The 15,941-nt window shown below is 48.2% G+C and overlaps 1 protein-coding gene across 1 annotated transcript in view; it reads right to left on the reverse strand.

The window, feature by feature from the left end:
- CHRD (chordin) overlaps nt 1-13,106 on the reverse strand; it is a gene marked incomplete at its 5' end in the record, with an annotated part of 61,931 nt that extends 48,825 nt beyond the window's left edge. Inside the window, 3 exons of the mRNA XM_081329148.1 lie at nt 2,085-2,211; nt 7,737-7,840; nt 12,923-13,106. Of these exons, the coding sequence (XP_081185274.1) occupies nt 2,085-2,211; nt 7,737-7,840; nt 12,923-13,106 (415 nt within the window). The remainder of the gene's footprint in view (nt 1-2,084; nt 2,212-7,736; nt 7,841-12,922) is intronic.
- Nucleotides 13,107-15,941: the final 2,835 nt, after the last annotated feature.

The following is a 15,941-nucleotide window of genomic DNA, read 5'->3' on the forward strand; positions in this document are numbered from 1 at the left end:
CTCAGGAATTCTGGGAGTTGAAGTTCACACATTTTCAAGGGACCACCTTTGAGAAACATGGCCTAAAGCAGGGGTAGGCAACCTTGGGTCTTTTATGACGCATGGACTGCAACTCCCAGAATTCCTGAGCCAGCCACGCTGAGGGAAAAGGGAGAGTTTTCCAAGCTGAGCCATGCTGGCTCAGGAATTCTGGGAGTTGAGGTCCACGCGTCATAAAAGAGCCAAGGTTGCCTACCCCCCAATTCTAGCAACCGTTCTTTATTACATATGATCATCCTTGTTGCTCTTCTCTGCACTCTTTCTAGAGTCTCCACATTTATTTTTTTACATCGTGGCGACCAAAACTGGATTGCCGTATTCCAAGCGTGGCGTGGCCTTACCAAGGCCTTGTAAAGCGGTAGTCGCACTTCACATGATCTTGATTCTATTCCCTCTGTTAATGCAGGCTAGCACTGGGTTGGCTTTTTTGGCTCGTCATCCAAGAAGCTTCTTGTTTGGGGGCTTCTCATCCAAGAAGGCAAAACATTTTTTTAAAACAACATCAACAACCACAACCAAGAAGGTCCTGTTGCCTTTTGGGGGGGGGGGGAAAGCAGCTTTGGGACAAGCATAATCTGGATGATTTGAGAATCTCCATATAGGCTGTCTGTGAGGGCCATCTAGCCTTTACTCAGTGTGCCCAGATTGCTCCAGACAACTTCCTTCTGTCCAAACATTGGCTCTGTCCAGCTGTTGGGAGCAGACAAGGGCAGGTGTGTGCAGAGTGTTATGGAGATAAACACATCGCCTTCTTAGTCATCTCGGGAAAGCTAAACAAATGGGAAATAGACTATACAAGGGAAAGCGGGGAACCAAAAATCAACACGCCAAATAAACAAGAGAGGAGGTTACATCTGCCCTACTTGAATGCATTGGCCGCCTGTCTGCCATCTGATGCAGAGTCTGGGCTGAACAGCGGAGTTTAGATGGAAAAAGAGGTAACTGACAGAGAGAAAGCAGTCCAGATGCCTTTTCAGAAGCACTTTGGGGATAATAATAATAATAATAATAATAATAATAATAATAATAATAATAACAACAACAACAACAACAACAACAACAACAACAACAACAACAACAACTGCTAAGCTTGTAAGCCGCCCTGAGTCTTCGGAGAAGGGCGGGATATAAATGGAATTAAAATAAATAAAATAATAATAATAATAATAATAATGATAATGATAATAATAATAATAATAATAATAATAATAATAATAATAATAATAATAATAATAATAATAATAATAATAATAATAATAATAATAAAGTTGGAAGGGACCTTGGAGGTCATCTAGTCCAACCCCCTGCTCAGGCAGGAAACCCTATATCAGGGGTAGGCAACCTCGGCTCTTTTGACTCATGGACTTCAACTCCCAGAATTCCTGAGTCCATGAGTCATAAAAGAGCCAAGATTGCCTACCCCTGCCCTATACCATTTCGGACAAAATGGCTGTCCAGTCTCTTCTTAAAAACTTCCAGTGTTGGAGCATTCACTGCTTCTGGAGGCAGGTTGTTCCACTGGTTAATTGTTCTAAATGTCGCCTTAGTTCTAGGTTGCTTCTCTCCTTGACTAGTTTCCATCCGTTGCTTCTTGTCCTGCCTTCAGGCGCTTTGGAGAATAGCTTGACTCCTTCTTCTTTGGGGCAACCCCCGAGATATTGGAAGACTGCTATCATGTCCCCCCTCGCCCTTCTCTTCGTTAAACTAGACATACCCAATTCCAGCAGCCGTTCCTTATATGTTTTAGCCTCCAGTCCCCCGATCATCTTTGTCAGTCTTCTCTGCACTCTTTCTAGAGTCTCAACATCTTTTTTACATGGTGGTGACCAAAACTGGATGCAGTTTTGGATTAACTCTGCTTGTGGCAAGCTGGTGGCAAGCTAGTTGGGATGCATACAAATGCTGATCAAGTGACCGCGGATGGCGCGACCATTATAAAGGTCAGAATTGTTTGCCAAGTTGTTGTTTTTTTTTACACTGCCATAATTTCGAACGGCCGCAAAACAAGGCCTCCGGTAAGTGAGGACCACCTGTAACTGACTTACCTTTGGGGCAGGATTTGCAACATTGTCCTGGAAGCGCAATAGGGTTAGCACAAGGAAGTTTGGGGCAGCTATGCTTAATGTTCTTACAGCTGACTTTGCCTGCAGATTTCCCTCTCCGATTTCTCTGCTGGGGGGAAAAAAAACAAACAAACAGAAAATTCTTACAATAAGTTCTTCTGGTTTTGGAGAGATGCATCCTGGGACTTTTGTCTTTTATTAGGGACCATGCAGAACCTTCCCATCCAGGCCAAGTCCTCGTATCGTATGCATTGAATGCTACAATTATTTGTCATCAATCTTTTGTCAACTTTTGGCAGCCAAATAGACCCCAATTTATTTTCACACTCGTCTTCCAATCCTATTCCTTCAAAGTGTGGGAGGAAGCCATTTTGAATTGTTCTTAGATATGCAAAGGAAAGGTTCTCAACTTACAACCATTAATTTAGTGGCTGTTCGAAGTCACCAGGGCAGTGAAAAAAGTGACTTATGACCATTTTTCACACTTACGGCCTTTCCAGCATCCCCACTGTCATGGTTCCGACAGATAAAACTCTTCAAAAGAACTTTGAGGCATTGTTTACCTTAATTTTTTTATTTATTTATTTTATTTTATTGCATTTATATACCGCCCTTTCCCTGAGGACTCAGGGCGGTTTACAGGGAGTTAAAAATCAACCATACAAAAGTTAAAACCCAATTTAAAAAAGGATCTTTTATTTGAGTTACATAATATCGGCACTTACATAATCGAAGCCAAAAATTGAATTCCCCTCCCCTGGGCACCTAGTATCAAAGCATAATTCCCTCCTCCAATTAACAGTCATAAATCACATTCCCCAATTAGCTTGAAGCGGGGGCTTCCTCTCCAGGTCTCCAGCCCGCCAATTCTTTATCAGCTCTGGGCTCAGTAACCTTGATTCTCACACTAAGTTTAGTGTTGTTATGTCTAGCTGGACTCTCATTCACATCCCCCCCCCTCCCAGCATCATCTAACTCTAAAAGTGAAAGGGGAAAAAATGGCTACATTTCCCTCTGTTGTCAATGCAAAGACATCCAATGTTGGCAGTGTTGACACCCACGATCACGTGATCGAAATGCAGATGCTTGGCAACTGGCATGTACGGTTGCAATCTCCCAGGATCATGGGATGACCTTTTGTGACCTTCTGACAAGCAAAGTTAATGGGGAAGCCGGATTCTCTTAACAATCGTGTTGCTAGCTTAAGAACTGCAGTGATTCACTTAACAACGGTGGCAAGAAAGGTCCTAAAATGAGGCCATATTTGCAAAACAACGGTCTTGCTTAGCAACAGAACTCTTGGTAGTCAAAGGTTGATCCCATGGCCACAAGGACACCACAACCGTCATAAATAGAGCCGGTTGCTAAGCAGCTGAATTTCGGTCACGTAACCACGGGGAAGGGGCAATGTGGGGCAATGTTTTTAAGTGTGAAAAACAGGTGACTTTTTTTTCCATTTCCATTGTAACTTCGTTCACTAAACGAAAGGTTATAAGTTGAGAACTCGCTGTGTGTGAGTCTTGCTGTTAGCCCCAATCCTTAAAGGAACCTGTGTAAGATTCTGTTTATAAAATAGATGTAAAGTGGGGCTTGGATGAGAAGAGGCAGAAAAACCCATTTCTGCACATTTTTTTCCCAAAGCAGAAGATCATTCTTTCGCTCACCAAATACTATACTATCTTGTGTTCGAGTCCTAACCTGTGGGCCTAATAACCTCTGGAATGAGGGATCCTGATCCAGGTTGTCCTCGACTTATAACAGTTCATTTAGTGACCATTCAAAGTTACAACGGCACAGGGGGAAAAAAGTGACTTATGACCGTTTTGCACATTTACCACCCTGCACCGTCCCCACTTGATCAAAACTCGGACGCTTGGCGACTGAACTCATATTTATGACAGTCATAGCATCCCGGGGTCACGTGGTTAATACTTGCGTCCTTCTGACAAGCAAAGTCAATGGGAAGACCAGATCCACTGAACAACCGTGTTACTAAATGAAGAAGGGCAGTGTTTCACTTAACAGCCATGGCAAGAAAAGTCGTAAAATGGGGCAAAACTCACTTAACAAGGGTCTCCCTTAGCAACAGAAACTTTGTGCTCAATTGTGGTCATAAGTCAAAGACTTCCTGTCCTGGGCCACAGTCTACTGGCCATTGGGCCACATGAGTGGCTGGCAGGTGCACGGGTGCACATGCACAGCCCAACTCGCGCGAATGCCACCGCGAGTGTCACGGGTGTTTGTGACCCCACTCGCACGAGCGTTCACGGCTCCACACGCTCGAGCAATGGGTGTTCATGTGCACGTATGCATAGGCCCATGTGTTTACCCCCCACAAAACCATCACTTTTTTCCCCCTCCGCTCCGGCCCACCAACCCCGAAAGTTTGGGGAACTCTGTTCTAGTATATTTGAGGATAAGGTTATTCATTGGTTGAGATAGGGAGCTAGGGAAAATAAATTCAAATTGGCTGCTTTAGGAGTGACGTTTTCTAGAAGTATTTCTCGAAGATGTCTCCTAGTTTCAAAGAGGGGAGCGTTATGGATCCCGAACACAAGAACGGAGGCATCAAAGCAGTGGATGGAACAGACTACAGTCAGTCCTTGACTTGCGGCCACAATCTGAGCCCAAAACGTATGTTGCCAAGTGAGAAATTTGTTAAGTCAGTTTTCTCTCATTCTACGACCATTCAGGCCATAGTTGTTAAGTGAATCACTACAGTTGTTTAATTTTAATTTAATTTATTAATATTTCTATACCGCCCTTCTCCCGAAGGACTCAGGGCGGTGTACAGGGCAAGAATAAAACACAAAGCTACAAAAATTAAAAAGTAATTAAATACATGCCCATAAAAAACAATAAATACATTAATAAAACCCCAATAAAATGATAGTAAAAACCCCACCAATCCCCCCTCAGGCCAGGCCGGCTTGTTCGAACAGGTATGTTTTCAGATCGCGGCGAAAGTTACTAATACCGTTGTTAAGTTACTAATACCGTTGTGAAGTGAATCTGGCTTTCCCGTTGTCATATGGTCCCGAAAGGGGACCACAGGATCCCCAGGACACTGCAACGGTCGTCATAAATATGAACCAATTGTCAGGCATCCGAATGTAAATCACATGACCCCAGGGATGCTGCAACTGACATAAGTGTGAAAAATGCTTTTTTTCCAGTGCCATTGTAACTTTGGAAATGGTTACTAAATGAACTATGGTAAGGTGGAAGGCTTGTTCTCCAAGCTTCTGGGTTGGTTTCCAAACGTTTCGTTACCAGGCTAGGTAACATCTTCAGCGGAGTTTAGAGGGATGTCAGTGTCGGTGCTCTTCTGTCTATGAGGGCTTCAGGTGTGGGTGTCGAGCGAGGGTCTTGCGATGGGTCAGGTGTGAGTCATCAGTGAGAGGCTGGTGATGGCTCTTGTGATGGGGAGGTCAGGATCATTGGAAGGTGAACCGCTGGTGGGAGGAGGATTAGAATAGAATAGAATTGGAAGGGACCTTGGAGGTCTTCTAGTCCAGCCCCCTTGCTCAAGCAGACGAACCTTTACCATCTCAGACAGGTGAATGTCTAACTTCTTAAAAACCTCCAGTGATGGAGCACCCACGATTTCTGGGGGCAAGCTGGTTAATTGTCCTCACTGGTTAATTGTCCTCACTGTTAGGAAGTTTCTCCTTAATTCCAGGTTGCTTCTCTCTTTGCTTAGTTTCCAACCATTGTTTCTTGCTTTGGAGAATAATTTGACCCCCTCTTCTTTGTGGCAGCCCCCCTGAACTGGACTGACGATAGGGATTTTAAGTAGAATATTTTTAATATTTTATCATTTTATCATTGGGGCTTGTTAGTTTAATCTTTTTTAACATTTGTATTATTGTGTTTTATTGTTCTTAGCCGCCCTGAGTCTTTCAGGAGATAAGGCGGCATATAAATCCAATCAATCAATCAATCAATAAATCAATCAATCAATACTGGAACACTGATCTCATGTCTCCCCTATTTCTTCTTTTCTTTAGACTAGACCAGGGGTAGGCAACCATGGCTCTTTTATGACTCGTGGACTTCAACTCCCAGAATTCCTGAGCCAGCATGACTCAGCTTGGAAACTTCTCCCTTTCCCCTCAGCATGGCTGGCCCAGGAATTCTGGGAGTTGAAGTCCACGAGTCATAAGACAGCCAAGGTTGCCTACCCCTGGACTAGCCAAACCTAATTCCCATAGCCATTCTTCATATGTTTTAGTCTCCAGGCCTTTGATCATCAATGGGGGACTTAGTTGGATTGATCTGAGTGTCGATGCCATCTCTGGTTGGCCGTGTGGTTGATTTGGATCCTGAGGGGTTTGTAGGCTGGTTGTAGGTTGATGTTTCTGTGGATGGAATTGGTTGTGGAGTGCCAGGCTTCGTTGAATTCACGAGCGTGGCAGGTGGTAGCATGGCCGATGATATTTGTGTTGCTCCAATCAAACTGGTGTTCTTCGGTGTCATTGTGGGTAGAGAATAAAGGATTTCGGATTGTGGCGTTCGACTGCAGTTTGACCCACAAGCTTGGAGAACGAGCCTTCGCCCTCATCCTACACCCGATCTAAGGTAAAGGTAAAGGTTCCCCCGCACATGCGTGCTAGTCATTTCCAACTCTAGGGGCCGGTGCTCATCTCCGTTTCAAAGCCGAAGAGCCAGCGCTTGTCCGAGGACGTCTCCGTGGTCATGTGGCTGGCATGACTAGACGCCAAAGGCGCACGGAACGCTGCTACCTTCCCACCGTAGTGGTCCCTATTTTTCTACTTGCATTTTTACGTGCTTTCGAACTGCTAGGTTGGCAGACGCTGGGATGAGTAACAGGCGCTCACTCTGTTACAAGGCACTCGGGATTCGACCCGCCAAACTGCCGACCTTCTGATCGACAAGCTCAGCGTCCTAACCCACTGAGCCACCCGATCTACTTTGCCCCTATTACAAAGTATTGTTAACTGAGGACTGCCCGTATCAGGATCCCTCGTTCCATTATTTTATCAATGGTTGCCAAAAAAAAAAAAAAAGGGCTCGAGAGCAGGGTTCTTCAAACTTGGCCCTTTTATGACTTGTGGACTTCAACTCCCAGATGTCCTCAGCCAGGCACGCTGGCTGAGGCATTCTGGGAGTTGAAGTCCACAAGTCATAAAAGGGCCAAGTTTGAAGACCCCTGGTATAGGGTTTCCTGCCTGAGCAGGGGGTTAGACTAGAGGATCTCCAAGGTCCCTTCTATTAATATGTGCACTGAAGGCCTTCATTTTTATATTCCTTCGATGCGGAGGTCTAACAGCGCAGGTGTGGTGAGCCCAGAACATTTTAGTGCAGGGGTCTTCCAACTTGGCCCTTTTATGACTGGTGGACTTCAACTCCCAGAATTCCTCAGCCAGGCACGCTGGCTGAGGAATTCTGGGAGCTGAAGTCCACCAGTCATAAAAAGGGCCAAGTTGGAAGACCCCTGGGCTAGAGATTAAGAATGTAACTTGTATTATTAAGCAAACAAATTAACCCAGACAACAGGGTGTTTATTAAGCACTAATCAAAAGGGAATACTAGAAAATTAATTTAAAAATTTGAAAAGAAAAAAAAAACAACCCCACCTGTCTCTGACCCTGGGTCTTCAATTACACTTACCGGCTCGCAGGTGCACACCACACAGTGCATAATGCCAAAGGGTTCCCCTAAATCAGGATGCCAGGTATCCTCCAAAGTGTAGGACCGGCCACCGAAGTAACATCCTGCAAAGGAAAAAGAATTCTGAGTGCTCCAGAAAACGGTACATTGCGTTGGCTGCCAAACCTACTACATCAGGTGTTTCTCATAAACTTGGCAACTTGAAGACTTGTGGACCTCAGTGCCCAGAATTCTGGGAGTTGAAGTCCTCGCGTCTTAAAGGGGCCACGTTTAAGAAACGCCGCACTAAAATCGAGCAAGTGAATCGGCCCATTCTCTGGATTTGCACCAGAGGTGGGATGCTAAATTCACCAAACAGGTTTGCAAGAAATGTAAGCCACACACATATATGCACAAAATGATTTTGCACAAGACTCTGTTTGGTCTAAGGCAGGGGTGGGAAACCTCGGCTCTTTTATGGCTTGTGGACTTCAACTCCCAGAATTCCTGAGCCGGCTGGCTCAGGAATTCTGGGAGTAGAAGTCCACAAGCCATAAAAGAGCCGAAGTTCCACACCCCTGGTCTAGGACAGGGGGTCTCCAAACTTGGCAACTTGAAAACGTGTGAGATTTCAACTCTCAGAATGCCTCAGCCATGGCTGACTGAGGAATTCTGGGAATTGAAGTCCACCAGTCTTCCAGTTGCCAAGTTTGGAGACCCCTGATTTATATGACCACAGAGAAGACTTCCTCTTTTTCACTTGGGACCCCTTCAGGTATAAAATATAAATAAAATATGGGAGCTGATATCTACCTATTCTGGAAACCAAGGGTTGTGGCAAAATGCTAACCAGTCTAAAGCAGCAATTCTCAATCTTGGCCACTTGAAGACCTGTGGCCTTCAACTCCCAGACTTCCTGGCTGGGGTATTCTGGGAATTGAAGTTCACCCATCTTAATGTTGCCAAGGTTGAGGAACTCGGTTCCAAAGCAGGAGTCCCCAACCTTGGCAACTTTAAGACTTGTGGACTTCAACTCCCAGAATTCCTCAGCCATGGCTAAGTGAGGAATTCTGGGAATTGAAGTCCACAAGCCTTAAAGTTGCCAAGGTTGGGGACCCCTGTTCTAGTGGTTAAGGCATCAGGCTAGAAACCAGAAGACTGTGAATTCTAGTCCTGCCTTAGGCATGAAAGCCAACTGAGTGACTTTGGACCAATCATCAGGAGATTTTGAGTTCTAGTCCTGCCTTAGGCATGAAAAAAACTGGTGGAGTGACTTTGGGCCAGCTACCTTCCCTCAGCTCAACCCACCTCACAGGGGTGTTGTTATGAGTAAAATAGAAGGAGCATTAAGGTATGTTCACCACTCTGAGTTATTTATAAAAGTAATAAAGAAGATAAATACATAAACAAATGCATACACACATCAATAAGCAAAATTATTGATCTGTATGGCAAAATCCACAGGATCTCCAGAGGGCAGCCAAGAGATGTGGAATCATCGATCTTTTTTTCTTGCCATCTAGTGGTTCTTTGTATTTCTGCTGCCCATATGTGGTAGACCTCATAGTAAGCATGCCAACTACAGCCTTGGAAGCTGCCTACACCAGGGGTCTTCAAACTTGGCCCTTTTATGACTTATGGACTTCAACTCCCAGAATTCCTCAGCCAGGCACGGATGCTGGCTGAGGAATTCTGGGAGTTGAAAGTCCACAAGTCATAAAAGGGCCAAGCTTGAAGACCCCTGGCCTACAACTTTACAACAACCAGTACAGGAAGTCCTCAACTTACCACCACAACTGAGTCCCAAATTTCTGTTGCTAAGTGAGAAAGTTGCTAAGTGAATTTTGCCCCGTTTTACGACGTTTCTTGCCACAGTTGTTAAGTGAATCACAGCAGTTGACAAGTGAGTAACGTGGTTGTGAAGTGACACTGGCTTCCCTCATTGGCTTTGCTTTATCCAAAGGTTGCAAAAGGTGATCACGTGACCCCCCCGGACGTTGCAACAGTCATAAGGACATGCCAGTTGCCAAGTGTTTGAATTTTGATCACGTGACCATGGGGATGCTGGAAATGTCGTAAGGCTGAAAAATGGTCTTAAGTCATTTTTTCCCCAATGATGTTGTAATTTCGAAGGGTCACTAAATGAACTGTTGTAGACCCCTGACAACTTTAAGACTTGTGGACTTCAGCTCCCAGAATTCCTCAGCCGTGTTGTCTGGGTTAATTTGTTTGCTTAATAATACAAGTTACATTCTTCATCTCTAGCCCAGGGGTCTTCAAACTTGTCAGCTGGCTCAGGAATTCTGGGAGTTGAAGTCCACGAGTCATAAAAGAGCCAAGGTTGCCTACCCCTGGTCTAGGTCTAGGATTTGTCTGTGGTGCAAACTCAGAACAAGGTCAATTCATCTGGCCAGGATGAAGCTGGAGTGTTCACCTCTGGATACACATGGCACCAGCAAGGCTCATTCCCACGAACAAAGCCAACATAAGAAGCCGAAGTTAAAGGTGAATATCCAAGAGGACAGGCCAATGGAAAGGCGGCCCAAGGAAAAATGGAGAAACTTTTCTACAACCTGCACCCCTAGAACGCTTCTGATATATTCTCACACCCCTTACAAAGGTTCGAAATAACGGCAACGAATTATGCATATACGCTATAATTTCAAAACCCCAAGTTTTCGCCCCTGGAATATCGTCTGGCATACCTCTGGTTGGGAACCCCTGATCTAATTGATTTCAGTGACCGAAGGAGACCTATCCCCGTCTGCCCCCCTCCCCCCTCCCCCCCCCCGCTTCAATTGCAAACAAGCTGCACCCAGCATCGCCTCGGGAATCTTTCCCCCCCCCCCCCCCCCCGCACATCCATCATCAGAACTCCATCATCAGAACTCGGAAGGTGCATCTGAATCTGCTCTTACTCACACGTTCAGAGACATCCCGTCAAGTGGAAAGGATGGGAAGAGGGTCGCTTTGACCGAGTCAGCGGAGCAGAAGAACAGAGTTGGAAGGGAACCTTGGAGGTCTTCTAGTCCAACCCTCCCTGCTCAAGCAGGAGAACCTATACCATTTCAGACAAAGGGTTGTCCAGTCTCCTCTTAAAACACACACACACACACACACACACACACACACACAAAACCAACCTCCAGTGATGGAGCACCCCCAACTTCTGGAGGCAAGTCGTTCCACTGATTAAACGTTCTCACTGTCAGGGAAAATCTCTTTTATTTCTAGCTTGGCCCTCTCTTTAGCAATCTACCCGTTATTTTCTTCTCCTGCCCTCTCCGGTGCTTTGGAGAATAGGGGGACACCACCACCCCTTCTTCTCTGTCGCAACCCCGACGGCCACAGAGAGGGTTTGCGGGTTGGTCCCACCTCACCCCCGCCCCCCAATCTCTGTCTCCAGACGCCACTTGGGCGCACCCGGCCTCCGCAGCTCCCCCGAAGGCACGGCGCTTCTCGGGGTTAAGACGGGGGTCTCGCCCCTTCCAGCGCCCGCTCCTCGCCTCCACGACCACCGGCCCATAGACGCTCCCCCCCGCCCTCCGAGATCGGCGGGTCTCCAGAGTTGAAGCGGGATCCGGGCAGGAGGGTGAGCGCCGAGTTCCTCCACGTGTCGGCCCTTTCACACACACACACACACACACACACACACACACACCGGCTGTCCTGGATCGAGCGCAGCGCCCGGGAAAGCGCTCAAGCCGTCGGAACCAGCTGAAGAAAAGCTGGGTCCCGCCAGCCGCGCCGAGAGGGCGGCCCGGAGACGGTCTAGAGATGTGGGGACCCGATTCCAATGCTTGACGGGCTGCCCGAAAGAAAAGAAGTAGGGGGTCAAGCTATTCTCCGAAGCGCCCGAAGGCAGCCCAAGAAGCGACGGATGGAAACTAACCGGAGAGAGAGAGAGAGAGAGAGAGAGAGAGAGAGAGAGAGAGAGAGAGAGAGAGAGAGAGAGATTGGGAGAGAAATAAAAATTGAGAGAGAGAGAGATGAAGAGAAATTGAGAGAGAGGGAGGGAGAGAAGGAGGGAAAAATTGAGAGAGAGAGAGAGACCTCGGTGTCAGTGTCTCTTAAGCTCGGCAATTCTAAGATGGGTGGACTACAACTCCCAGAATTCCCCAGCCAGAACTTTGGGAGATAGAAATAGACCGGCTAGAGCACTAATGCAGATGATACCACTCTAATGGCAGAAAGTGAAGAAGAACTAACGAGCCTCTTGTTGCGGGTGAAGAAGGAGAGTGCAAAAGTTGGGTTGAAACTAAACATTAAGAAAACCAAGATCATGGCATCCGGCCCTCTCAATTCCTGGCAAATAGATGGGGAAGAAATGGAGGTAGTGACAGATTTTATTTTCCTGGGCTCCAAGATCACTGCAGATGGGGACTGTAGCCAAGAAATTAAAAGACGCTTGCTCCTGGGGAGGAAAGCCATGGCAAATCTAGACAGCACACTAAAAAGCAGAGACATCACCCTGTCAACAAAAGTGTGTATAGTCAAGGCTATGGTCTTCCCAGTTGCAATGTATGGCATTGCGCCAAAGTTGCAATGTATGGCTGAGCGCCAAAGAATTGAAGCCTTTGAACTCTGGTGCTGGAGAAGACTCCTGCAAGTCCCTTGGACTGTGAGGCGATCCAACCGGTCAGTCCTAGAGGAGATCAACCCTGACTGCTCTTTAGAAGGCCAGATCCTGAAGTTGAAATTCAAATACTTTGGCCACCTAATGAGAAGGAAGGACTCGCTGGAGAAGAGCCTCATGCTGGGAAAGGTTGAGGGCGAGAGAAGAAGGGGACGACGGAGAATGAGGTGGCTGGATGGAGTCACTGAAACAGTAGGCATGAGCTTAAATGGACTCCAGAAGATGGTAGAGGACAGGAAGGCCTGGAGGAACGTTGTCCACGGGGTCGCGATGGGTCGGACACGACTTCGCAGCTAACAACAACACAACAACGAGAACAATGAACCAGCGGAACGGCTGGCCACCAGAAATTGTGGCTGCTCCAACCCTTGGAGGCTCGCAAGAAGAGGCTGGACAACCGTCTTGTCCCCTGAAGCGGTGTAGGCTTTCCCGCTTGAAGCGGGAGTGGGGTGGGTGGGTGGGGAGGTCGGACTAGATGACCTCCAAGGTCCCTTTCCAACTCTTCCTTTTTTTCTGTTCGTCTGTATCCGGGGCTCAAAGTCCGTCCGCCCGCCCGCTTAGAAACTCCTACCTTGCGCGCCTTTGGCAGGCAGCGGCTCCGCCGACTCGGGCTGGATGAGCAAGAGGGTCTTGGCCGGCCCCACGGGCGACCCCGGACCCGGCCAGGCGAGGGCGAGGGGCGGCGACGACGACGGCGGCAGCAAGAGCAGCAGAAGCAGCGGCAGCAGCACCAGCTCCGCGCCCAGGAGGCTCATCGCGGCCAGGCGATCGCGGATCCCGGAGCGAGCCACCGCCCCCTCTGGACCAACCCCGAGCCCCGCCGGCTTTTATAGGCTCCGGCATCGGCCGAGCCGACCGGAGGGCGATTTCTTGAGCAAACAAAGGCGAGGACTGCAGATCACAGCCCCAGCGGGGGGCGCGCTCAACACCGCCGCGGGGGGGGGGTTGGGGGCGACTGTGGCGCTGGAGGGATGGAAAACTGGCGTGGGGGGGGGGGCGGCCGGGACGGATCGGGCCCCTCCCGCCGCCTCCGCCTCTTCCCGCCTCCTCCGCGGGCGAAGCGCTGGACCGCACCCCCCCACACACACCCCCACCCCACCCCGAGCAAGGGGACCCCCAGGTCCGACGGCTAGCCTAGGCTGGAGAGGCGCGAGAGAAAGCTCCCCCCCCCCCAAAAAAAAAACAACCAAACCCCAGGCGCGCATCTCTGGCTTTCCTTCGCCTCGACTCGCCCCCCCCCATTTCCCAATGTTGACCCTGTATTTTATTTTATTTTTTATCAAGCAAAACCTCGGAACTTGCACAGGGCCAACGGGACGGCTGGCCGCCCCCTCCACTTCGCCCCCCCCTCCCTCCAGATCGTCGCCACCGACCCCAACACACACACAGACACACACACACACACTTCCCCAGAGAGTGCCTATTCCAGGCCGGTCCAAAAAGTCCTGAAAATTGCCAAGGGAGACCGCCCCCACCCCACCCGGCTCTCCCAACCGTGCCTCCTACAATATATGTTTTCCCCCCCCTCACCTTTGCTAAAATGAAAACTTTTGGTTCTACCAGAAAGGGGGGGGGCTTATCTCCCCTTTCCCGCCCCTACTGAATAAATTGCCCTTTCCTCCAGAAAGGGTTCCTTGGTATGGATCCCCCAGCCTCAAGAATCGTCTACCTGCATGTCAAAGTGATGTAAAATCCCGCATTCTGATATAACCCTGTCTAAATGGATCCTCTTGACACCAGTCCAGCCCAGGGGCTCCTAACTGGGCACCCCAGATCTGCAGGCTCCCCCCCCCTCTCTCTGCATTGACCTAATACAGCTTTTCCCCCAAAGAGAATTGGGGGGAGGGGGGAGGGGGATGATGGAAGCCGCGATCCCTCACATCTGGAGAGCACATGGATCCCTAACCACTGCACCCGTGCCCTTTCCGCCCTTCTGAATTTGGCAGGCGCCCCCCCCAAAAAAAATGTTTGTTGGGCTTTAGGATTGGGTGCAGAGACATCACCCTGTCAACAAAAGTGCGTATAGTCAAGGCTGTGGTCTTCCCAGTTGCAATGTATGGCAGTGAAAGCTGGACCATAAGAAAGGCTGAGCGCCAAAGAATTGAAGCCTTTGAACTCTGGTGCTGGAGAAGACTCCTGCGAGTCCCTTGGACTGCAAGGCGATCAAACCGGTCGGTCCTAGAGGAGATCAACCCTGACTGCTCTTTAGAAGGCCAGATCCTGAAGCTAAAACTCAAATACTTTGGCCACCTAATGAGAAGGAAGGACTCACTGGAGAAGAGCCTCATGCTGGGAAAGATCGAGGGCAATAGAAGAAGGGGACGACAGAGAAGGAGGTGGCTGGATGGAGTCACTGAAGCAGTAGGCGTGAGCCTAAATTGACTCCAGAAGATGGTAGAGGACAGGAAGGCCTGGAGGAACGTTGTCCATGGGGTCGCGATGGGTCGGACACGACTTCGCAACTAACAACAACAACAGGATTGGGTGCAAAGGATCTTCTCCTTGCTTTGGCCTGGAAGCCTCTGGGTTGAGATCCATTCTGATGTTTGAGGATGCAGGTCAAGGGCTGGTTTTCTGTCTAAACCTTAAAATAGCAAGGTGTGGGGTAGGGTTGTGCAAACTTCCGAAAAACATTTACAATTTAGCGGCTGATCTGCAGTCCTTACGTGAGATGTGAGATCCATCGTGTTCGGATGTTGATTTGATCTGCCTGAAGCAAAGGCGGTGTACAGCTGGTCCTCAACTTAACAATAGTTCACTTAATGACCGTTCAAAGTTACAAGGGCACGGGGAGAAAAAGGGACTTAGGACCGTTTTTTCAGACTTACAACTGTTGCAACATCCCCGTGGTCACGTGATCGAAATCCAGCTGCCTGGCAACTGGCTCCTATTTGTGACGGCTGCTGTGTCCCTGGGGGGATCACGTGATCCTCTTTTGCGACCTTCTGACAAGCAAAGTCAAGGGGGAAGCCAGATTCGCTTAACAACCGTGTGACTAACTTCACAACTGCAGCGATGCACTTAACAACGGTGGCGAGAAAAGTGGTGAAATGGGACAAAGCTCACTTAACAACTGTCTCGCTTAGGGACAGAAAATTTGGGCTCGGTTGCGGTCGTAAGGCGAGAACTACCTGTATTTCCCTCTGTACTTTTCCCAATTATACTTTAAGCTTTGTGTGTGTGTGTGTGTGTGTGTGTGTGTGTGTGTGTGTGTGTGTGTTTTAAAGAGGTGGGAGAAGAGAACTGGATTGGAAAACTGGAGGGAGGAACAAAGTTGGGAAAAGAAAATTTGATTCAAGAGTTGAAATAAAGTAAATTTACGTTCAAGATATAAAAAAGGATAACTTCTCCTTTGTGTTCGCCTGTTTTCTGGAGAAGAGCAAAGATGTTCTGCGCTGTTTACCATCTTTTTGTGTTCATCTTTCTCAGTATAACTTGAGTTTCTGGCTCCCGTGGAAATATTAACCAATCCTGGCCCTGCTGAGCTTCAGAAGCTGGAAAGATCCTGCTGATCTCTGATAAACTCTCCCTGCTACATTCTGTAAAACCATGTGTGTTTCTTTCTTTTTCTTTGCCAGCTTTTCACCGGC

This window comes from Vipera berus (assembly GCF_964194415.1).
Source record: "Vipera berus genome assembly, chromosome: 5".
Taxonomy (NCBI): domain Eukaryota; kingdom Metazoa; phylum Chordata; class Lepidosauria; order Squamata; family Viperidae; genus Vipera; species Vipera berus.